The following is a 25373-nucleotide window of genomic DNA, read 5'->3' on the forward strand; positions in this document are numbered from 1 at the left end:
ATGAGGGAGGGAGGGAGGGAGGGAGGGAGGGAGGGAGGGAGGGAGGGAGGGAAGGAAGGAAGGAAGGAAGGAAGGAAGGAAGGAAGGAAGGAAGGAAGGAAGGAAGGGAGAGAGGAAGGGCAGACAGAAAGAAGGAAAGAAAAAATTAAAGTAGTTACAAACTGAGCTGTAAAAGAAAAACAATCATTTTAAAAACTTTAAATAAGAATCTCCCTCCCCGGTCTGGAGAGATGGCTCAGCGGTTAAGAGCACTGACTGCTCTTCCAGAGGTCCTGAGTTCAAATCCCAGCAACCACATGGTGGCTCACAACCATCTGTAATGAGATTGGATGCCCTCTTCTGGTGTGTCTGAAGACAGCTGCAGTGTACTCATAAATAAAATAAATAAATCTTAAAAAAAAAAAAAAAAGAATCTCCCTCCCCTAATAACAATGTTCATTTAAAGGATACGATGTCATTCCTAGTTCTAGGGAATACATCAGACTCTTAAACAGATCCTCAGGAAGCTGGGGTATCTTTTCAGGAAAAATCTCACAAATGAATGTGATCAATTTGTAATATTGATTACAAAGGGTTGGAAACTGAAAAAGAAGTATTAAATATTTTTGTTTAATACTGTCTAATAAAACAAAAAACTAACAAGTTCATAATCAGTACAACAATTTTCAAGATGTATACAAAATATATGAAACATTAAGACCTACAGAAATGTAAAATAAGTTATAGTAAAGGGAATCTTTCAGTAGCTGTTACTGAAAAAAAAAAAAACAAAGTAGAAAGAATTCTCTTCCTGGAGGCTAATGGGAGATACAGAAAAGTTCTGGTATTCTATGTTGACCCTAAACAAGTAAACAAAGCGGTCAAACAACAAAACGATCTGGGAACAAAGGCTTTGGTTAATGTGTTAATGTCCATTTAATGTTAGAGAACATGTTAAACTGATAAACATTATGCATAAAGTAGTCAGTCCTTTTCCATCTTTCTACAGGGACAACCCTGAAGAACTGAGGGAAAGCAGGCAATCTAGTCTAACCACAGAGAAAATGTGCACCAAACGCTTACAATGGCTGATTTAGTAGAACGGAAAAACACTAAAAGAAAATCAGTGTAAAAAGCTGAGTAAACTCTCCCATCCTAGGAGTAGTTACAAAAACTCTTGGTTCATGTGTTGGCAGGCCTTGGCCAATAGACATTCTTTCGGGAGGAAAGTACTTAGGAGAGCCTAAAGAGTTACCCCTAAGTCTTTTGTCTCCATCTCCCCCCTACATACACTACCTCTGTCCCACCCACCCTATCAGATACAGTTAATGCACATGTGCATGGGATACATTCATAGACACACACTCCCTTCTCCTCCTTCTTGCCTTAGCCTTCTGTGATGTCCTCTCCCCTAGAGTGCTTCTGGAATGAGTAAAAGGCAACCTCAGTGCCACCTACCTTAATAATAACTGGTAGAACTAAGGCACAATATAGCCGTGAAGTGAAAAAAAAGAAAGAAAAAAAAATTTAAAATTTACCTCAGTTTCTACTACCACATAGGGCTTGGAAAACAGCCACCATCGCTGGCTCCTTTGGCCAAGAATGAAGTTTACAAACAAAATGACAAATCCTAAGATAATTGAAACTGCTAGCAGGAACTGTTTTCCTGAGGTAGTCTCTGATAAAATGAGTCACTAATTATCTGCACACACAGGACTAGGGCCTGTGTACTAAGAGGTAAGCACAGTAAGCTGTAGTAGAAATATAGAAATAGAAATGTTAATACTCTTATGTTCATATTATTTTAATTACCTTCAAAAGATCTTGTGACATTAGGGGCAGAATTAGGTTTACTCCATATAAAACGACATCAGCTGCTGATACAGATCTGCCTGCTGCTTGTCCTGGCTCATGTCCTCTAAACACTTCATCTATCAAAATAAAAAGCATACTTGTACAGTGGTAACTCAAATCTCCAAAGCTCATATTCTTTTATGAAAACATGAACAGAGTCAAGCTTAAAGACCCAAGAAATCCATTAATGGGTAACAGAGAAATCTGATAAGCCCAGCCCACACCATCCTTTTGTATTGTAGTAGGAGAATCTGAGTACCTGATACAGTAACAGTGTGTAAGTAAGGGCAAAAGACATTCTTGAAATCAAAGTTAACATTAATGTCCTAGTATCTTACTTCAGTACCTCCAGCTAATTTGGATAAGCCCACTGAACTATGAAATTAACAGGGTAGACAGTGAAAAAGAAAAATGAACCAACAAAGTCAACTGAGAAAGAACAATTTCAAGAATTGGACAAGTGACTAATGTGGGCTGCTACAGTACCAGCTTAGAGAACAAGTAAAAGAATCTCCAACCGCAAATGCAAGATAAGAGGCAATGCTAGATACGAGATTTTCTCTTATAAACAATCCACTTCTATCAGGTTTAAAAATAAAGTTAGCAGGTTGGTAAGGGGAGGGTAGATACTTTGAAAACCTTAGAGAACTTGCATTGAAGGCAAGGGTAAGCATCTAAAGGCACTGGGGAGAAACAGCCCCTAAGCCTCTGTGTTTGTGGAGCAGCTGCTCTTCTTCCCGCCTGTTACTCTGGGAACAAATTTGTTGAACAAACAAGGCAGTAACATATGAAGGAAGCAGAGATAAGATGTGCTAATGAGGTTTACTGACTGACCAAGCTCTTGTCTGTAAGTACAGTTATTTTTAAAATCCCGTACTTCCCACTCCAATGGATTTTCCATGCTGTATCCATAAAATGCTGAGTTTGATGGGCAACCATCTCAGAAGACGTAGAAAAGCCAATGAAATACCCGTCCTCAATGGGTCCTCAATGCTTTGACTCTTTGATATAGCTCTTCATGTTGTGGTTACCCCCAACCAAAAAAATTATTTCATTGCTACATCATAACTGCAATTTGATTACTGTTATGAGTCATAATGCAACTGATATGCAGGATATCTGCTAAAGAGGACTCGATGCACAGATTGAGAACAGCTGTCTACAGACAGGCACATATAGGCATTTGAATGTGAACACAAATGTACTAGCTACGAGCATGTGGGAGAGTAAGCCAACAAGTCTATGCTGTTCGCTCATCAGTAAAGTGAGAGCGGCAATGGCATCTGCTGCATGGCACTGTGGGAACAGCAGCAGTTAGCATTTATCAAGAACTGCATAACTGAGGAGAAAAGGGAGGCAAAAGCCATTTTTCTTTTAGATAAGCATGTGTGATAGTTGTAGAATAAATTGATTTTTATACTATAAAAGAAAACTGAACAAATAAAAGCTCATATTCAGATTCCAAAAGTAGACAAGAGAAAGCTCTTCATCTCTAACTCCACTTCAACCAAAGAAATTTACTTCCATTTGTTTGGAAATATGAGCTTCCTCATGAGATTTTACTCAAAGAAAATAGCCTGTAGCTTTACCAAAAACAATAATAATAAATGTAAAGACCACTATAAGAGACTTTACCTGTGTCACTAAAATCTATGAACTCCTTTGAGAGAAGGTTAGTGAGAAGCTCCATAATGAGCAGCAGGTCCTGGTATTGCTCTTCTTCCGCCGTAACATCTATCCTTTGCCGCCCTAAGTTATTCTTAGAATACACTTGTAACAAAGTAAGGCAGGCTTCATATAAATGCATAGCTTTGGACTGTAAGAAAATATGAGGAGTGGTATTACTTGGTAGGATCTAGTAGATGAGTCAAAGTGTAAATCTACTCTAAATTACAATAGTAGCTCTACCATTAACAATAACAAAGGGTTGGGAGTTGATAAAGTACTTGCCAAACAAACATGAGCACCTGAGCACAGACCCCCAGTGGTGGTGCATGACTACGATCCTAGTACCAAGGAGAAAAAGCCAGGAGAGCCCTTCTGGCACGCTTGACTTGGTGAGCTGTGGGGTCAGTTACTAAGTCCTTGTCTCAGAAAGTAAGGTAGAGATCGCCCTTGACTTCTAGCATGCACGTGTGCAGGCAGGCAGACTGACACACTCTCTCTCTCTCTCTCTCTCTCTCTCTCTCTCTCTCTCTCTCTCTCTCTCTCTCTCTCTCTCTGCATCAATAATAATAAAAGGAGCTGGATGTGGTGGCACACATCTTAAATCTCAGCTCTTGGAAGGGAGAGGCAGATAGAGCTCTGTGAGTTTGAGGATAACCTTGTCTACATAGGGAGACTCCATCACAAAACTAAAACAAAACAACCCTTCAACAACAAGAAAACAATAAAAGTATACTTATAGTAAGAGTACAACTATATTTGATACATTAGTCCTCCTATAACACTAATATTATATTCATTCAGCTTGATTCCCTATCTTGGAGAAACAAAACTATCCATTAAATGTGAAGCAAAGAATGGAGTATCATTGCTTCAGAGATGTATAATCCTGAAGGAATAAAACTTACCTCTCCAAGATAGCATATTTGTTTATGTGCAACTTCAACAAAAACTTCTATAATGAGATTGACAGTTTCTGGAGTATTTTTGTAAACTTCCATTAAACCAATGCAATTGTTAAGGAAGTCCATTAAAAAATTAAAAAGGATGGCTACATTGTCGATCTGGGTGGCCTCAGCAATGCCACACAGGGCCTCCAGTGTAGCAGTGATCTCCTGCTTGACTTCCTCCTGCTGACACATCTGCTGAAAGTTCTCTTGGTTTATCACTCTCAGGAATCTCTGCTGAAGAGGCTGAAGAACCTGTGGAGGACGCATCACAGCATAAACTTCCTAAGATGCAGAGTGAATTCCTCAACTTGGATGAGTATATTTCCCAAAATATTCTCATTGGTGCGGACTGAGCTATTTGAACCACTAAGTTCCCTACCCCTTAAGTCTTTGAAACAGGGTCTTGCTAGGTAGAACAGGCTGGTTTCAATTTCTAAGGAATCCTATCTCTGACTCCTACATGATAGAATACAGGTTTGAGGTATGTTGTTCATACTGAGGATCATCACAGCTTGTGCTATATACAAGGAAATGACTCAAGTCACAGAATATGGTTCTTTTGATCCCATTCTTTGTAAGTTTTTTTTGGGGGGGGGGTATTTTATTATTCTCTCACAATTCTTTTTAGTTTTATTGCACATGTGTGTTGGCATTAGGAAACCACTTTATTGAGGAAAGGTATTTGCTGAACCTAGAGCTTGCTACTTTGGCCAATCGAGGTACCAGTTTGCCCTGGGTATACTCTGTCTCTGTCTTATAAGTGCTGGGATTCTAAGTGAATCTTCACACACACCTAGGTTTTTATGCAATGCTGAATGTCTGAACCCTCGTCCTCATACTCCTGGGATAAGTGCTTTACCCACTTAGCCATCTCTCCTTCTAGCCCCCTATTTGTTTTTTAATAGTTTCACTGTGCGTCCCTGACTAGCTTCAAACTGGAGTTTGAATCCTCTTGCCTCTGCTTCATAAAAGGGTGTGTTCATGTGTGTGCAAGCGCGTGCACCAACACACAGACATATAATTGGTTTGGATACAGGGTCTCTAGTCACCATTTATTTTTTTAATTCTGCCACTTCTCTCTACATTTTTCCAGATGATTAGCCAAAGAATTATAAGGATAAAAAAAAAATCAGAACTCTTCAATAGGCAATCAACGAAGTGTTTCTCCATCAAGGGCCAGAGAGTAAGTACTGTATACTGTGTACTTCAGCAGTGCCATATGAACACAGAGTGATAATTCAGTGAAGGATTATCTATAGACACAGCAACCATGTTGGGTCTATGAGTCAGTTTGCCAACTTCTATTGTGATACAGTCAAATTATAAAGCCCTTGTCTGGTACCCCCCACCCCTTTCCCCACAATTCTTGACATAGAATACAACTGCAGATAATCAGTCTTAGTTGGTAAAGTACTTGCTACGTGTGGTGGTCTGAGTAAGAATGGACCCCACTGGCTCATAGGAATCACAGGAATCAAATACTTGGTTCCTGGTTGGTGAAGCTTTTTGGTAAGGATGAGAGGTATAGCCTTGTTGGAAGAGGTAAGTCATCTTTTCTAGTTAGTTTCTCTTTGCCTCATGGTTGTTGTCTCAACATGTAAGCTATTGCCCCAGTGCCATGTTTGCCTGCCTACTGCCATGTTCTATGCCATGACGGTTATAGAGTCCTTCTCTGAAACTGTAAGCAAGCCCATAATTAAATGCATTATGTTATAAGTTGCCTTGGTTACGGTGTGTTTTCATAGTAATAGAACAGAAAAACAACCAAGTCACCACATAAAGTGTGATGAACTGAGTTCAAACCCCAGCACTCATGAATAAACTGAGTGCCTATAATCCCAGTGCTGGAAGACAGAGATGAGATGACCCCTGGGGTATGGTGGCCAGCCAGTCTAGCTGAAATCAGAGTTTCAGATACAGTGAGAGACTTATCTCAAAAATTAAGAATGAGAGCAACTAACAAAGATGACTATGGTCAACCTCTGGGTATGTGTTTATATTTGTATGTAGTAGGTAAGTTCACATGCATGCAGGTGCTCATAGAACCAAAGGTATCAGGTCTCCTGTACCTGGAGTTACAGGGAGCTGAGAGCCACCCAAAGTGGATTCTAGGAGACAAACTTGTGTACTCAAGAAGAGTAGTTTGTGTTTTTAACCAACAAATCATTTCTCTAGACCCACCCCTGCACTACAGGGGGGGATTTAAAAAGTCAGCCTGTTTTAGCTTAGCTATTAAAAACATAGATGACTGTCTGTTCTTGTACCCTTACCTTTACAGGTATTACACTCTAGACACAAGGACCAGAGGCCAGACCTCTACATATACTCTTGATTCAAGAAATAAATTATTATTGTAGAAGGTGCCCACACTATGGCTGAATTAGAAGCTCAAAAAATGACCTCATCTGAACAAAGTTGTTTGAGATAAAGTAAGTTAGAATTTGGTCATAATGGAGGGTGTTCTACTCCAACACAGTATCTTATACAGCCAGGAAATGTGCATACAGAGTACACAGAGAACCTGTGAACAACCGAAGTGACAAAGGTTGTCACTAACTACTAGAAGCCACAGACTCATCCTTGTAGACCTTAAAAAGAACTCTATGAACATCTTCTTTGGACACAGGCAGCAAGAATTTGTTGCTTAGGCCAGAAAGGTAAGAGAAGTTCCAGGAAATAAAATGCACTGTAATTTTCATCTCCTTTTCAAGACAGAGCATGTCTGTGGTTCTTCATGTCATAGTTTCTTTCCCTTTTGGGGACAGGATGACTAACTCAAGGCCTTGACATGCTAAAGCCAAGTGCTCTAGCTCTGAGCCACCCACCATGCTTTTCGCATATTGATAAAGACGCACCAATTCATGCTCTCATCCGGCTTGGGAAAATGTACCTGAAGCATAGAAACCATTAATAATCGTGAATGTGTCAGACAAGTAGGGTCGGATAAGCCTTGAAACAGTATTTATCAAACAGGCTTCCAACAGTTGATGAGGAAAGTTACTGCTGAAGTGTTTGTCTCCAGACTCTTTTCTAACATCTGTAAAGTGAAAGAAGAATTCAAAGAGAAGGGACTGTTACCTCAGTCCAATACTGCTGCTTGGTTTCTGTGTCCATATGTGCAAAACCTCCTAAGACCAGAGCCTTCATCAGTGTCCTCTGCACTGGGCTGGACAGGAAATTAAGAGGTGGGCTTCGGCTTGCAAACTGCTTCGCTAGGTTCCACCAGTTTTCACACTGAATTACTAAGTTTGCCCTTCAGGTAGAAATAATAAAACGTAAGTTATGTTCACTACATATATATCTACTAAGAAAATAAAAACTGAACAGGGCCAGAGAGATGGCTGAATGGTTAAGGGACCTGGGTTCAGTTCCTAGTACTCACATGGCAGTTCACACTCACCTATAACTCCAGTTTCTGGGGATCAGTTTTCTCTTCAGGCATTTGCAGACACATGGTGCATGTGAACTCACACAGACAACTCACACAATAAAAGGGATGGAGGGTTGAAGGGTACATGGCATCTAATTTTAAAATCTGCTGAGGCAAGACTTTGCTATGTTACTTAGATTGACCACATTCTTGCACTCTTCCTTCCTCAGCCTCCTTAGTACTGAGAATATGGATATGACTGAATGTAATTCTTAAATTTGTGTGTAGATATGTGAGTCTGTGTGTGACACATGCACAGGTGTCTGTAGCAACAAGAACACACCAGATCCTCTTGAGCTGGAGTTACAAACAGCTGTGAGCTACTCAGTTTGGATTCCGGGAAACAAACATTAGTTGTCTTAACTGCTGAGCTACCTCTTCTGCCCCTCTGAATGTAAATTTTAAAGAATAGTATCATAAGCTCAATATGGACTCTTGAGTTACACTAGTCTTTATTTAAACCCAAGAATATAACATTTTTTACTTAATTTTCTTTTATCATCATCATCAATTTTCTGACTGTAAAATGAGAATTTCTGTATAGCCATTTCCTTGTGGGAGGTGGGAGAGGATCAAGGAACTTCTAAGACTCAGGAAGCCCACCTCCCAGGTTCTATCAGTGGTGATCAATTGCTGACTAAGGAGACTCACTGGTGCTGTGGCTGCTCCAACTTGAGCAAAGAGCTCCGATGAAGAGCGTTTATGAGCAGCCATACACTGGAGGCAGAGGGGTGACTCTGGTGATGCAGCTGTGCTGTAAGTAACCCCTCACCCACACTCTAATCAATTCGCTGCTTCAGCAAACTAGGCTTGTCCTTTGGTCAGTTGCTGTCCTCTATTTGGGATAGGCAGAACCAGATTCCCCAGGGAAAACACGGGACAGGGACAAGGAGCTAGAACAGCCCTGAATCTCATGCTCAAATCAGATCTTTATGAACAATACTCAGAATGGCAGTCACAGCCAATAGCATGAACAACAATAAAATTCCTATGCAATAAGAAAAATTAAAATACATCTACAATTTACTTCAGAAAGCATTAAAAGTTTTATTTTGCAACATCAGTTTAAACATTAGTTGTTCTCATCAATAAATGGGAATCACTGAGCCAGGCATGGTGACACATGCCTTTAATGCCAGTAGTTGGGAGGCAAAGGTAGGCAGATCTCTGAGTTGAAGCCACATTGGTCTACAGAGTGAGTTCCAGGACTGCCAAGGGTATACCCTCTGAGGGAATAGGGGTTGAGGGGGCAGGAAGGTGTGTGAGGGAGGCACACTGAAACATATCAAATAAGAATATTATACATGAAAGTGGGCTTTTAAAAGATTACTATTTTATGTGGATAAATGTGTTTTGCCTGTATATATGTCTGTGTACACTGTGTATACCCGGTGGTCAAAGATGCCCAAAGATGGCATCCAATCTTTAGGAACCAGAGTTACATAAGTTGTTAAGTTATAAGTTGTGTGCTGGGGATCAAATCAGGGTCCTCTGGAAGAGCAGCCAGTGTTCTTTTTTTCTGTTGTTTTGCTGATTTGTTTGTCAAGACAGGGTTTCTATGTAGTCTTGGCTGACCTGGAACTCAGTTTGTAAACCAGGCTGGCCTTGAACTCACAGAAATCTGCCTGCCTTTGCCTTTCAGAGTGCTGGGATTAAAAGTGTGCAATACCACCACCCAGTTTAGCCAGTGTATGTAAGCTTTGAGGCATCTTTCCAGCTCCTGAAAGTGTTTTTAAAACAGGTTTTTTGATGCCAACAGCCAGTGCAATTATCTATCAATAAAAGAGAAAGCTGCCATATGTATTTTTAACAACACTATGAAGAAGTTTAAAAATACCACTCTGAAAATAGAGATCTTAAATGGGCTTTGATATTGTAACCATTTGCCAGTCACTAAAGAGAAAACAGAAGTCCCTGCTCCTCTCCACTCCTTACCTTTCTCTTCTTTCTACCAAAGTGACAAGGAGCTGAACAGTATCATTCGCAAGGTCCTGTTCACTACTCCACACTGACAGATTGCTGATGACCTTTTGTAAGAGGTAGCCAATAATCCACTGGGAACCCTCTGTATCCGCTCCAAAGGCTGTGCTCAATGGCAAACTTATCTTAACAGAAAACGTAAGAATTTCTAAAGTCAGAAAGATCAGCTAAAAACATAATCCACAGAAAATCAACAAGGAAATTATCATCGAAGCCTAAAGAGGTTCTCACTTCACATTAGTTTTATCATTTTTCATTTGTTGAATCAAAAAGACAATCCTTAGCCCCATCTCGAAAAACAAAAGACAATCCTTACTCCACAAATGTTTTTCAACTAATTTTTTCTGTCAGTTTTAGTCTCAATAATTATTAACAAACTGAAAAGTGACATATTTAAAATAAATAGATATGCACATCTCAAAGACAATATAAAAACATATTAATTTAATGGCAGGGAATCTTAATACTGGCTAAAATCAATAATCAATCATCATACTCTAAAAAAGTAAAGCAACAGCATTCAAGTCCCTTATATTTTTTTCATAAAAATTCTTTTCATTTCCTTATACCAGAGTGTTGTCTCTCTTAAACAGGTTCTGTTTTCTTCTTCTTCTTCCTCCTCCTCCTCTTCTTCCTCCTCCTCTTCTTTCTCTATTTTTCTTTTAAGACAACTTCTCTGTGTGTCTATGGCTGTCCTAGAACTCAATGGTCTGCTTAACTCTGCCTCCCAAGTGCTGGGACTAAAGGCATGTGTCACCAAACCCAGCTAACAGTTTTGTTTTCATATGTCAGACAGACAGACAGACAGACAGACAGACAGAATCATCCTACCTCTAAACTTGCCATTATCATAAACCCAAAAAGACTTACTGGTTTTACGTCCTCACCTGATCATACAGTTTTTCATCTACCAGGAGGTAAGTCTTGGCCCAGCGTTTTAGAAACCAAACAATGTCTTTGCCCATTTGAGGGCTTAGTAGATGAGTGAGATCTGCTCTTATTGCTCGAGATTCAACTTCTGAGACTCTTAGCACAGCAGACAACAGCCTGTGGAAAGAAAACAGAAGTTGCTAGCTAACCCTATTTTTTTTTCCCCTATAAAAATCCTTTTTGTTTCTTTATACCAGGCTAGGCTATGTGTGAAATTTTCATCAACAGGGTTGTAGATAAAGTCCCCACATCATTTCTGATCCTCTAGAGTCAAGACAAAGGAGGGATAAGAAGCAACCTCTGCTCAGGCTGGAACTGCAGGTGCAATGTAGTATCATCGTCTAAAGCGTAGTTTCCAATTCAAAATGGAGGAACACATAAAATTAAATGTTCAGAGTATGAGCCAAATTTTTCATCACTCCTCCAGTAGACAGTTTATATTTTTGTGTCACAAAAGATGAGTCCTGTTATGCTTTAAGATCTGAGAATTGACTTATTAGAATGTTGCAAGTACTGAGCCTTGTCTCCAAATCCCACGGCCCTGCATATTGTCTCATAATCTTGATTCTTAATGGCATCTTAAAATAAAAACCTTCCTAGAATGATTATCTACTTAAGTAGGTAATAACATATTGCCTATTCCCACATTATGGGAATAGAAAATAGACATACCAGAAATTATATTTTTTTAACTTGACTTTAGCCAAAAACAAGGAAGCACAGGTTATAATGAATATCAATGCCCAGACTAGGACTCTAATCACTATGGTCTGGCCTCTGCTTTATTCCTTCCTGCCCTCAAGAAGGCTGAAATAACTGTGTAATCAAACTAGATGGACATGTGCATTCTTTAATGACCTGATCTCTCACCAAGAAGTACTTGGTGCTGCTGACCACCTTGCCCCATTGAAGGAGCTCCCTCTAAGGTTGCCCTGGTCTCACTTCCTGTGTCTGCTTACTATTCCCCAGTCTTTATGGTAGACTCTTCTCTGGACTTTCTTTAAATTAGAAGTGTCCATCTAATATCTCCTGTACTCCTCACACACACTATCTACATGTTCTGCATGAACCAGCGCTCAAATTTTCTAAATTTTAGAGTATACATGAACATGAATAACAGAAATCCCAATAACTTCATGTTCATCAATAATGATGTAATAAATTTTTCCTGTAATACTAAATTATTTTAAATATAATTAAAAGCCTAAAAGAATTTGAAATAAACTGGTTACATTGGTACTCTAAAAGTATGCATTGCAATTCAATATTTCCAGTGTTGACAACTACCACCATCTATTTAAAACAAACTTCCTTATTTGAACTTTATTTCCTCAAAGAACACTATCTACCAATTGGACTGTTTCCTATAACACAAACATTTATATGCTGTACTTTTCATATATTTTCAATGATCATAAAACTATAAGACCTTTAGAAATTAAAGGTTGTCTGGATTGACTTACTATTACTTAACAGCATACTATAGAACAAAATGCAACATGAATTTAAATTATAAAACAATTTACCCCAGTGCTAGGGTTCCAACCTAGAAGCTTATATATGCTAGGCAAAGTGGTCTACCACTAAGCTACATTGTCAGCCCAATTTTGTGCATTTTGGGGGGATATCACAAAAGGGTTTTATATCTCCTACTTGGTTTATATACTTGTGAATATTACTCATTGTCAGAATGAACTAAAGAGCAGCAAAAGTTGATTTCTTTCTCAAGAGATGTAAGCACTGGAGAAAACAAAAAACAAAAAACAAAAAACTTGTTCCCATTAAAAAACAGAAGTTATTTTTCAAACACTAAGGTCATCTGTTATTTGAATTACTTAAGTTATATGGCAAAACTCAAGATCAAGTCATTTCATCTGGCTAAGCTGGGCCCCTTTTGGTGTTGTGTGATGCAATGGACTGTGTGGCTGACTACCTAGCCATCAACAGGTGATCTGAAACTGCCCTTCTCTTTGGGCACCCATACACATGTCAGTCCCAAAACACTGAGCCTTTCTTTTGTCTAGTGGAAGAGAGGTGAGAGGGCAGTAGAAAGAGAGGTCAGGAAGTCCTGAAGAACCTTCCTTCCTTATTTCCCTTCTCTATACCATGCCCAGAAATCAGCAGTGGCCTGGAGAACTCTCAGAAATGCCTCTCAAACCCAAGGGCCAGTTTCCAAATTCTCCCTAAGACTGAAAATGAACTGCTTCCCAACTTGGCCTGTCAGTTAACTCCACCTTCCGTAAGACTTTATTATAAACAGTCCACTTCCCTCCTGCAAATCCTGCTCATGAGCCCAACAGACCCCTCTCCTGCCTCTCTAAACTTGTCTCTCCTATGATAACAAAGCCTCTCCACCCCACAATGCCTTTTTCCTTCCTTTCATCTGTCAAGCATCTGCCAAGTATTCTGCCAGTAGATCAGATGAAGCAAGACTCCTGAAACACTCTATATAGTCTTAAGAGTCCCATCCTTAAACCCACCTAAAGGTTGAGTTGAAGAAAAACCTGAGCCAAATACTTTTTAGTTGTTAATATTTCTTGATCAATACCCTAGTTAAGTTATACTGTCAAAGACTTTATATTCCAGCAGTCCTTGGCTTCCCTAATCAGTCAGATATTACATTTGCATCCTAACTGTAATAAACCAAAAGTTAGCATGATGAGTCAGGCCTTAAAGTCTCACAACCTTCTGCTGTAACCTAGTCTGGATACTGCTGCTAACTCTTTCGTAACTATGACTAGACCCACAGGCAGCTTCTCCACTTTCTCACTCATTACACTGGGAATCAGAGTGGGAATCAGGGAAAACTCCTTGTGACTTACTCCTCTATTCAGAACTTACAGCATCACTCTAATCTTCACGAGAGCAAACATGTCTTACAACCCCTGAGGGTTAACTTTTCCTCCTACTTATTTCTACAATTCCATCTCCTTTAAAAATCTATTTCTCTCAGCTTGGTCCACAATAGCATTCTGCCCATAGCTGCTTGACCACGGCAGTCATGGCCAGGGCCTGTCCATTAGTCATTTTATTTTATTTTTGCTCTAGCTGGAATGTTCTTCCCCTGGGCACATTCAAGACTCTCTCATCAACAACCTCAACCCTTGCTGAGAAGTCATTTAAATGAAGCTTATGTGAATCATACTACTCAAGACTGCAAGAAGCCCCGCAGGAGTCTGTGCTTCAGGCGCCTTGCCCTAGTTGGCTCTTCACCCACAGCACTTCCAGTCTTCTAACACATCCTATCGCTTGTTGACCAGCTCTCCCCAACGAGAACTCTAATGGGGGAGTAGATTTTGCTTGTTTTGTTCATGAATGCAACCCATGTAGGTACTCAACAATTCTTTCTTAAGAAGAATTCTTTTTTTTTTTTTTGGTTTTTCAAGACAGGGTTTCTCTGTGTAGCCCTGGCTGTCCTGGAACTCACTCTGTAGACCAGGCTGGCCTCGAACTCAGAAATCCGCCTGCCTCTGCCTCCCAAGTGCTGGGATTAAAGGCGTACGCCACCACCGCCCGGCAAGAAAGAATTCTTAAGAAAAGAAATTCATTTTCTTTAAGAAATATGTACTACATTTTTAGTAAACCAAAGATTGTTTCCCCTATATATCAAATCCATTTCACAATAACTCTTTAAATAAAAACAACAACAAAAACCTAGCTATTCTAGCTAACACTCCATAGTCTGTGCTCTCAAATATGAAAATGATTTGCTCCCACATTGATCTGAGGGAAACGGTCCTAATGGTTCCTGCTCCAAGAAATAGGACAGCACACCTACTGCAGAGCTCAGAAATACACAGTCCTAGAAATAACATTCACTAGAGTACAAACTAAAAGCAAATCACAAAATCTAATCACAACAGGAACCTCAAAGAAACCTTTGCTTATATTTATGGCAAACAAAAGAATGTACCAATGAAGGAAATAAAGTTCCAAATAATTCCTTGGTATCAACTTACTATTTGACCTTAAAACAACAACATAACAACAACAAAAGCCTTGTATCTTCTACTGCAGAGGCTTAAATGTTCTCTTATGTCTGCATTGAAAAAATAAAGTAGGACAAACCCTTAAATAACAGACAGACCAATGCTATCATCATGTCTACTATCTCCAAGGCAACTGAGACTCAAAGACAATGAAATAAAACTTAAAACCATTTTCAAATCAATTTTTAAGAATACATGTAATAACGATTTACCCCCTTTAGTTTCACAATTAAGAATTAATGAAAACATTGCCTTTACTAAAAGGAAGACAAATAGTGAATCCTCTCAGAGGCAGTCTTGCTGTCTTGTAACTACTGTTGACAGGGCTCTCAAGTTTCACACAGGGTAACTATTTCTGATATAATAATGACAGTTTTCCTTAAGAAGCCACTGACAGTTTCCACAGCAATACATATTTGTTAAGGCTCACCTGGTTTCTAAAAACTGTTTTTCCCTCATGAAGGGTTCCTGTGCATACATCATTACTGCTTACTGATGGACAAACACTATGTTCTTAATAAATTATAGTGAATGCTGTTTCCAAGTCTTGCATTCAGATTCATTTTACATTTGTTCTTGTCAGTACTGGATAGCCCTGCCAACTCCTGCTAGAGGGCCTCTGCCATCCTTGTGTTTTGAGGCTGCTCTAAGTTCTTGTTTCTTTCATGTATCCAATTCACAGCGCAGCGCCTACCCCTCCAGTCATCTACCCATCAACTCAGAGTTTATGAGACAATAAATTACAAGAGCGCAGCTATAGAGTTCATATTACCTAATCACAGAATCTGTTCTGCTGTACCCTGGGATGGAAGAAGCCTTTTCTCCTGGAGATCCCAAAATTTGAAGTGTTGTATTAATGTCAACTTCAGATGAATGCTTAATGGAATATTCCATTATTTCTGGAGGTATTAGCGGAGTCTCTCCCTGAGTATCATCAGCTAAGAGGTAGCCTTCAGTTTAAAAAAAATTAAAAATGAACACTTAACAAATCTATTTACCAAATTGTACTATAAATGCTTTCAGTTTTGATTTACATACATCACATAGGTTGATGTAAAAGTAAATTATAATATTAACCTGTTAATTTCAAGATGAGGTACAGAAACTGTCAATCTCTTAGATAACTAAAACTCTCGAAAACACAGCAAAGGATCAAGGACAAATGATTTAGTCATCAATCTCATAATGCATGGTGACACGTAGGCTTTGAAAACTTGAGTAATTTATTCTGTTAAGTTAACGGGAATTCTGCTATTATATCAGGAATTTATTCATATATAACTTTTTAAAAGTCAAGTGGTTTTTGTTTGGTTTGGCTTTCCTTAATTACAATACAGAATCACTAATAGGGTCAGTGGTCAAAGAAAAAGACCCTAAACGTCAGACTGCCTAGTCTTGCATTCTGGCTCCAAAACTTAACTGCAGTGTGACCACTTCTTATACTTTCAGCTTCTTCATCTGTTAGGTGGGAATGATGATGGTGATGGTGATGATGATGGTTAACATCACGGAACAGTACTAATTCAAGGGGCTACAATGTGATCCAAAGGAAACACGTGGCCTATAACAGGCCTGAATACATGATAGCCAGTGGTTTTTAAAAAATCTCTATTGCTCTATGTCAAACAGCATCTATATACAAGTCACTCAGCACTATATATGAAATATATATATATTGTTGGTCTCATTAGGTAGCCCAAGCTACCCTCAAAACCACAATCTTCCTATCTCAGCTTTCCTTTGGGCTAGAATTACAAGAATGTGACACCACACCCAGCTCTAAACTATTCTTTTTAATATATGAGGCCTCTTTTAGGTTTAAATGATTTCACGGGCAACTACATTATGAGGAAACAGTAACTAACCTGTAACTAAAATAAGCCAGTGAATATCTTCGTAGAGGTCATCAAGCATTTTGTTGTCAATGGTGCTTGATCCGGGTGATGCAAGTAACTGTTGCTGATGCCGTTGTAACTGGCCATGGAGTCTTGTTACCCTTTCTTCTAGTAAACTAAAGGAGGAAAGAAATAATAGCCTAATCAAGCGCAGGAGAGGAAGGTCTAGGACAATAAATAACTTCCCTATAACTAAACAACATAAACTATTAGCACAAAATACATATATTTAAAAATACTATAGTGCACAACATTCTCAAGAGCACTAGAAGAAATATAATGTATATTTTATGACATAAAATTAAAATAACACTTTACAAACAAGCAAGGTTTATATGATAGACATTTGAAACTGGTTATTCTAAGTCATTTCTCATGCCTTGTTTTTCATAATTCCTGCAGTCAATACTGTATTGCCTGGGCTCCAACTGTATAAGCCAAAGAATGCAATCATAACACGCTTCTGTCCACTGTGTCCAGTGTGCTGGGAAGGCGTAGGGGTGTTCAAAGCTCTCCAAGGAGTTGTGAGCAGAAAGCACTTCTTCAGGGAGTTCCTGAACTGTGTGTACCTTGTCAGAAGAGGCATACAGTGTTCGGCAGCAATTCTTCCCAGCATTCCTACACTGGCTAGTTGATCAGAAAACTGATCTCGATCATCTTCTTGGAGTTCACTTATTTCTTCTTCCTCACGAGAGGCCACACCATTGGCAGTCTATTTAGTGAAAGGAAGAGAAACAATAAAGAAATACAGCATCATGTTCCCCATAAGGTGTGTGTGTCTGTGACCCTGTCAAATGGCTTCAGGAAGAGCTGGACAGAGCCAACCTACAAGTACAGCTTTCTAGGACTCCTTTCTAACATTGCTAGCCGCCCTGGTAGCCATCAAAAGGCTGAGGATAGCATTGAGAAGAAGGAAGGAATGAAATGCTTCTCTATGCACGTGCTAACAGCTAGCTGCATAAGTCTACTACCCCTTATACTGGAGACTGTCACTTGTCATTAAAACAAGCTAGTATCTTATAATTCCCTAGTTCTTTGAATATAAGATATTGTTTAATATAGGATGTTACCAGATACCTGGCAAGACAGAAATGGCTAACTGGAAACTTGAAAAGGAGGTGATATAATTAACAACAGCCCACATATGAAAACAGATAAAAGGAAACACATTTTTCTTAGCAAATCTTTGAGGGAACCTATACCAAATTTTTAGTGTTTTATGCTGTCTAATATGATTAAATAGAGCCTACAGTAATTTTTCATTCCGCCTTGCTTAAAACTTACCAAATTCCTTGTGCCATCTGGAGCAGCAAGGTGACACTGAATATAGGAATTGAACACCTGAACTGCATGCTGCGTGAAAAAGCCTTTATGGAAATGCTTGTCATCTTGGACTAAAGTTAGCCAGGATTCCAGCAATTTATCATACGCTTCCATGTATACCATGTCATCCTTATCAAGCTAAAAGAAAAGAGGATTCATTAAACAAGTATCTAGAGAAATAAAATGGGCATTGCAAGTGGTATACAGCTATGTACAAAAACAATTTTAAAAATGCTTTTAAAAGAAAAGTATTTCCAATTATTAAGCATTAATTAACCTTCTAAAATTTCCCTAATTTCAAAAAAAAACCAATTTTTTGGCAATATGGAATTAATGTTTATTTTAAAAGACTAATTGTTTAGTGCTATGTAGAATGTTTATTTTTAAAACAAAATGAAAAGCAAAAAAATAGAATATATAACAAAACATAATTCTTACACATTTGTTTTTCTTGTACTGGGATAAAATCCGAGACCTCGCATATGCTAGGTTTCAACCACTAGGCTACACACTTCTAGTCTAACATTTTCGAGTGACTTTAAAATTAGTAAAAAAAAGCAAACTGACCTAATCAAATAGCTAATTTTTACAGATGTTCTTTAACAAAAAGGAGTTTATTTTAATAAAAAAGGACAGCTAATTCCACATAAGAAATGATATACTCAAGAAACATAATAGCCACTGACTCAACTCATAATATTAAAGATTATAAAAGCCATCACTAGAGTAAGCTAAGTAGCTGAGGAATGTAAAAATGAACAATTTCTTTCTTTTTATCGGTTAATACTTTTCCTATAAAGGAGAATATGTGACATACTGGAAAGGAAGGAAGGAAAGAAGGAAAGAAAGGAGGAAGGGAGGAAAGCAGGTAAGAAACCAAGAGGAAGCCAGGCCTCTCCTCACTCAGCTGAGCCTCTCACCCCATGGTGCAGAGACTGTCAAGATCTTAAATTAACTATTCAGGTGATTATTTGTAATTTCATTTCCCATCATTTCTTGTTCATCAATAGGTACTACTTCTCAGTTAAAATTTCCAAAACCATACTACTGAGACATAAGGAAGGAATTTCCCAAGAAATAGTTAAGACATACAAATAACAGACTATAGAGCTATTTGTGGTCTAAAATTCCTCCTTAGATTGATCAAATATTCTGCTGGGGAAACAAAAAACAAAACAAAAACAAAACACTGTACTTAAAAAGCTTCAAAGACCAGGAAATGGGATGAGCTGGACCCACAGCAGAGAATGGCACTGCAGGTGAGAAGCTACAGCCCTCACACACAGAATAAGATGGAAGGCAAGGAGCTATCCAGATGGCCTCAGGAGGAGTACAGAGATCAAGCGTCCTCTTAATTGTATCAAGAAACTACTGCAGGAGTTGGAGAGATGGCTCAGCAGTTAAGAACACTGACTGCTCTTCCATAGGTTCTGAGTTCAATTCCCAGCACTGAGTTCAATTCCCAGCGGTGGCTCACAACCATCTGTAATGGGATCTGGTGCCCTCTTCTGGTGTGTCTGAAGACAGCTGCAGTGCACTCACATACATAAAATAAATGAATCTTTAAAAAAAAAAGTAACTGTAATGCTCATGAAAGTACTTTCAACAAAAGCACATGACACCGTTGTTTTGTTTTTAAAGAAAACCACATTGCCTGTGCTGTGGAATACGGCAGTGGCTCAGGTGAGTATGATTGAAGTATGTTACATACACAAGTGAAAATTATTCTTTACAGTTAATATACACTGTTTTAAAAAAAAGCCTAGAAAAACACAAACACAGATGAAAACTAAAGCACAATGTTGATTATAAACAATGGGAAAGGTGTCTCTGTTCCTTCTATAATTTCCTCAAATACAAAGAGCTAAGCACTGGAATCCTGAAGTGAATAGGATACTTTCTTCCCATAGAAACATCTGTGGCTTGTTTATTATATACTTAACAAGGCGTGTGCTTTGCAGACATCATTTGTCAAGTCTTAACAGTTTATCTTGCCAAAATAAACAGACTGGTAACATATCTAACAGGACTTACGAGTAGCATCCTTTGATCTAGTCTCAAAAACAAAACAAACAAAAAAAAAACCCACAAGACTTTTTATAGACCTACTATCATTTTTCTAACTACGTATTTAAGACATGAATCAAAATGTAAAAGCCTTTTTAAAAAAAGTTTAAACCTTACATTTGTATTATTAAAGGAGTTCTCCACAATGCTTCCATTAAACCCTGATATTAGAATGATCTCAAGTAGAATACACAAGAACTTACACATTGGATGGTGAATTAAAATAAAGACTGAGCTTCTGGAAAAAAAAACAAATCTCTGGTTCCCTCTGTACACCAATAAAGTAACTCATCAGGCAGGCAAAGTGTGAGAAATCTGGTTGATGACAATTGGCAACTGGATCTTCCAGTCTAATCCCGGAGAAGTGAAACCTAAGCTAGTGCTTTTTCATAATACCTTGGCTCTGTTCCATGGACACTCTGGCCCAGACCCAGCAGCCTGCTGGCAGCATGTGGACAGATGACTAAGGAGACCAATCTAGACACTATGTGCTCATGCTCCGAACACTGTCAGGCCTAGTGCCAGAAGGGCTTTGGAGAGGGGCTTAGAGCTTATGGGACCTACTTGACCCCACTTCACTCCATTTGAATATGAAGAGGGGAGTAGAAATCAAAACATGATTATCAGCACTTCTCTCTCTGCCTATAACTAGCCTGAAGATGTAGAGAAGTGTGAGGATGAAGTGCTTCAGACACAGGAAAAAAAAAAAAAGGACACTTATGCTTTAATAATTTTGAGTATAATAATCCTAAAAATAGTGAAATGACAGGAATCTGATCTGGTCCCTGTCTGACAATGAATATAACTTCAGTGGCTAAAGCCCAACATCATTCTATAATTCCAAGTACAGGATATTCTGGGAAGGGAAGATTATAGGGACAATGAGAGCAGTATGTCTCAACATGGTGGTACACACATTTAAATTTCATCATTTGGGAGGCAGGGGCAGAGAGAAAAGGGGGGAGAGGAGAGAGGAGCAGAGAAAAGGGAAGAAAGGGGGAGTGGGGAGAGAGAGAGAAAGGAAGCAGGGAGAATGATGTTATCACCCAGTAGTTTCCACAGTGGTGTAGAAGAATGAACAGGTGAAGCACACAGAATTTTCACAGCAGTCTAATACTCTTTAGGGTACAATATGTGTCATTATGCATTTGTCCAAACCCAAAGCATTTATACCACCAGGAGACTGGACATGGTGGCAAACACCTTAAACCTGGCACTTGGGAGGCAAAGACAGAAGCAGGTGGATCTCTGTGAGCTCTAGGCCAGCTTGGTGGACATAGCAAGTTCCAGGACAGTCAAGTCTATATAGACACTGTCTAATAATAATAATAATAATAATAATAATAATAATGATAATAATAACAATAACAACAACACAACATATCTAGACCACCAGAAAACAACAACAATATCAATAATAATACAATGAATCTAGACCACCAGAAATGAGCCCCGTGGAACCCATGGACTCTGAGTGACAACCATGGATCAACACAGGTACAGCGATAACACAGATATCACTCTAATATAGGCTTAATGGGGCAGATGATGATAAGGGACAAGTGTATGAGATCATTCTGTTTTCACTGTGAAGCAGAGATACATTATTAAATGCAGTCTTCTTTACACTGCTACCTATCCATATAAATATAGTACCAAATATTCTGAAAGTAGACAAATAAATAGACTAACTGGCTTATTATCTGCAAACAACTCCAAATCTACCCCTAATAGTAATGATACCATTCACAACTCATCCCTCTGGGCTTTTTCCCCCACAGTGAGCAAATAACCAATGCCAATTCCAAATTCTTCCCATGAAATCAGAAATCACTTTCTTCTTCTTTTTTTTTCCAAGCCTAACTGTAATCAGCTTTATTAAAGATACTTTTCATAAACAATCATGGTATTTCTGGGAGAACATGGGCAGACAATCAACGATATACAAGAACTTCCAAATTCCCTTCTTGTATAGACTGCCAAAATCAGAAAGCCACTATAAAGCCCAGTGAAACCTTCATTCGATGCTTTGAAAACGGGGAGCAGCTTAGCGTGAGGGTTGACAGTTCACATTAAGGATGTTGTTTAACAACTTTTCACAAGCCGACCTTGACTTTCAGGAAATGAACATGGCAGAATTATCAATTTAAGATCCACAGTCTTTTATAAAAGGAACCAGGGCTCTTCTGAGAACACTCGATGAAGTCACTGCAAAGTCTACATTGTCCAGTAGACTGGAAAACCAATTTTGGGGGCCAGGTTCCAACAGGTCTCTGGTCTTAAGGGAATTAAGTCTCTGTTGATGGTACAGGGGGAAGAACATATAAAAATGAATTTAGAGTTTCCCAGACCACAAGGCATTCTGTGCCTTGGTGGCCACCTATGTCAAGACCAGGACGTCTCTCCTGGAAGCCAACAGAAGCCTTTCAAAATTATCAAGGAAAGAGGTTTTCTGTCCTCAATCCAGCTTGGGAGATATTTTGTTAGTGACACATGATCCTTCCCCTCCAACAATGAAGTGTTCTGTGCGCTAACAATATAGCTTAAAAAAAAAAAAAAAGTAAAACAAAATTCTGCATTTTTATAAAACTTGATAGAAAAATAGTATTCCAAACTGTACAGTCACTAGAAGTGCACAGTTACCAAAAATGCACACAGTCACTTGGCATCTCCGGCACCTTCCGCTTCCTGTGCCTCAGCTATTCTGGCATCTCCATTTTCTGCAGGATTATTCCCTTCCTTGGCAGCGCCATCGGCTTTCCCCTTCTTCCCCTTGGGTACCTCCTCTCCCTTCCTTGCAGGGGCCGTTTTAGGCTTGGCCTCTGGCTTTGGAGGAGCAGGTTTACCAGACAACCTTGCAGATCTTCACTGGCTCATCCTTCACCTTGGCTTTGTCTCCTTTAGCATCCCCTTCAGCCTTTCTTTGGAGCATGGCAGAGGCAGGGGACGTCGGTGATGAACACGGGTATACAGTGGCACGCGGGTTTGGTCTGTCCAGGGTCGTCCTCGCTGATTCTTCACACTGCTCCCACTTCTTCTTTTTTGAGAGAGGATCTCTTTATACAGTCCTGTAAGCTGTACTGGAGCTTGTTATATAGATCAGGCTGGCCTAAATTTCATGGAGATCTTCTATCCCTGACTCCTGGGGACTAGTATTTGCCTGCCTAGAAAACATTTTCTATTGAATACCAAACGTCTTTGATTCACCCTCTCTACCCCATTTTCATAGTAATAGAGCCTAAACTGTGGGCCTCAGGTATGATGGATAAGTGCTCTACCACTGAGCTACATTCTCAGCCTGTCTTATCAGTGTTTTCTTGCTGTCAAGAGATACCACCAACAGGCAACTCTTACAAAGAAAGCATTTAATTAGGACTTGTTTCAGAAGTTTAGTACATTATTATGTGAAGGAACATGGCGGTACATAGGCAGACATGCTAGAAAAGTAGTTAAGAGCTCTACAGCTGAATCCACTGGCAGTGGGAAGAGAGGACCAAGCCTGGCTTGGGCTTTTTAAAACCTCAAAGCCCACCTCCACCCCCTCCCAAACCCCCAGTGATACACTTCCTCTAACAAGGCCATACTACTACTCTAACAGGGCCTTTCCAAGCAGCAACACTCCCTGAGGACTGAGCATTTAAACATGAGCCTAGGGGGCCATTCTTATTCAAACCACTCAATAGCCCCCAGACTATTTTCCTAAGTACTTAAGGCTCATGTACATAAAAATATGCAATGAAATTGATGTGAACAATTCTTTTTACAGAGAATTTTATCTGTAAGGAAAACTTCTAAGGAGTTCTTTAGCTTTACTGAACTCCAGAATTTCCTATCTCCAGGCAATACGAACTTTGAGAATAGAAATGAAGTCAATTGCCACAGATGACAGAGAGAAAGATAAAGCGCCATGTACACCAGCTGGGATACTCAGTTAGCAGCATCGACTTGTAGACATGATGAAAAGATCAATTGGCAGAACCAAGGTATATAACAGAAACCTGATCACAGAAGCAGGAGGGGAGCAGGGAACTAGACACACTTCACAGATACATATGTGAGAAGGAGTTCTGTCAACACAGTTTCTTTGCTGTGAAGCTCTGACTAACCTCAAGCTGGCCATCTTGCTGCCTTCTCCTACTGAGTGCTGGGAGTACCAACATGAGGCAGTGAGCCACTCTTGGTACACTGTCCTTAATCTGCACTGGTGACAAAGAGCTGTTCCCTCTGTGTTATTCTTTACACTTCAACAAAACATGTATACTTTGTGTGAATAAAACAGTTCACGATGTTTAAAATAGTTTGGTACTGGCACAACCTCATGCACAATGACACACTACAAACAATATTTGCATTGTACAGTATAATACCAACAAACACACTGATAGACCCTATCTTTTATATTGTTATTTTTCTGTTGTATCACTTAAGTTAAATATGGCAATAATAACGTTTTTTTTTTTTTAAGACAGAGGGGCTAGAGAGATGGCTCAGTGGTTAAGAGAACTGGCTGCTTTTCTACTGGCTGGGTTCAATTCTGGCAACCACATGCCAGCTTACAATCATCTGTAACTCCAGTTCCCAGGAATACGACACCCTCACATAGACATACATACAGGTAAAACACCAATGCACATAAAATAAAAATAAATAAAAGATTTTAAAATAAGAAAGAATACCATATTAAAGAACAGTAAGTTTTACTCTAATGCCAAAATATTTCAAATGCATTCTTACAAAGCTTAAAACAATTACTTAAAATACTAAAATCAATTAGCATCCAAGTCATAAAACATTGCATAGGATTATTTGTGATCCAACCTGAGTTAAATATAACAAAGCAATTTATTTTTCTCTTTTTCAAGATAGGATTTTTCTGTGTAGCACTGGCTGCCCTGGAACTCTGTGGACCAAGCTGCTCCTCAAGTATGGAATTAAAGATGTGTACTACCACATGCAGCTTTGCAAGTAATTCTTAAAATACTTTTAAATAATATTCTTTACTTAAGATGTGATAGTTACAAGTTATCTTTGAAATACTCTTATAGAGCCAAAATATTATTTTTGGAAAAAAATATTCTTTCAACATGCAAAGTTTAAACAATATTCCTGTGTCTCATTTCAGCTTTTCCCACAAGAAAAGAAATGCAAGAATGATGGGTAGGCAGGGGCTACAATATCCTCAGTGTGTGCCTGGCCTGTTCAGCTATCAGAATCACAATGTCCTCAGTGTGTGCCTGGCCTGTTCAGCTATCAGAATCACAATATCCTCAGTGTGTGCCTGGCCTGTTCAGCTATCAGAATCACAGTGTCC

At 39.1% G+C, this 25373-nt stretch overlaps 1 protein-coding gene and 1 pseudogene across 1 annotated transcript in view; both read right to left on the reverse strand.

Annotated features, from left to right (window-relative positions):
* The window catches only part of Xpo4 (exportin 4), an 84990-nt gene that overhangs the window by 4199 nt on the left and 55418 nt on the right, over nucleotides 1-25373 (reverse strand). Inside the window, exons 10-20 of the mRNA XM_028787215.1 lie at nucleotides 17957-18133; nucleotides 17242-17384; nucleotides 16643-16788; nucleotides 15550-15727; nucleotides 10746-10905; nucleotides 9814-9983; nucleotides 7527-7701; nucleotides 4407-4700; nucleotides 3469-3649; nucleotides 1792-1910; nucleotides 451-581 (exon numbers count right to left, since the gene is read on the reverse strand). Of these exons, the coding sequence (XP_028643048.1) occupies nucleotides 451-581; nucleotides 1792-1910; nucleotides 3469-3649; nucleotides 4407-4700; nucleotides 7527-7701; nucleotides 9814-9983; nucleotides 10746-10905; nucleotides 15550-15727; nucleotides 16643-16788; nucleotides 17242-17384; nucleotides 17957-18133 (1874 nt within the window). The remainder of the gene's footprint in view (nucleotides 1-450; nucleotides 582-1791; nucleotides 1911-3468; nucleotides 3650-4406; nucleotides 4701-7526; nucleotides 7702-9813; nucleotides 9984-10745; nucleotides 10906-15549; nucleotides 15728-16642; nucleotides 16789-17241; nucleotides 17385-17956; nucleotides 18134-25373) is intronic.
* Nucleotides 22721-22994, reverse strand: LOC114638654 (annotated as a pseudogene).

This window comes from Grammomys surdaster, unplaced genomic scaffold (genome assembly GCF_004785775.1).
Source record: "Grammomys surdaster isolate TR1022 unplaced genomic scaffold, NIH_TR_1.0 125617, whole genome shotgun sequence".
Taxonomy (NCBI): Eukaryota; Metazoa; Chordata; class Mammalia; order Rodentia; family Muridae; genus Grammomys; species Grammomys surdaster.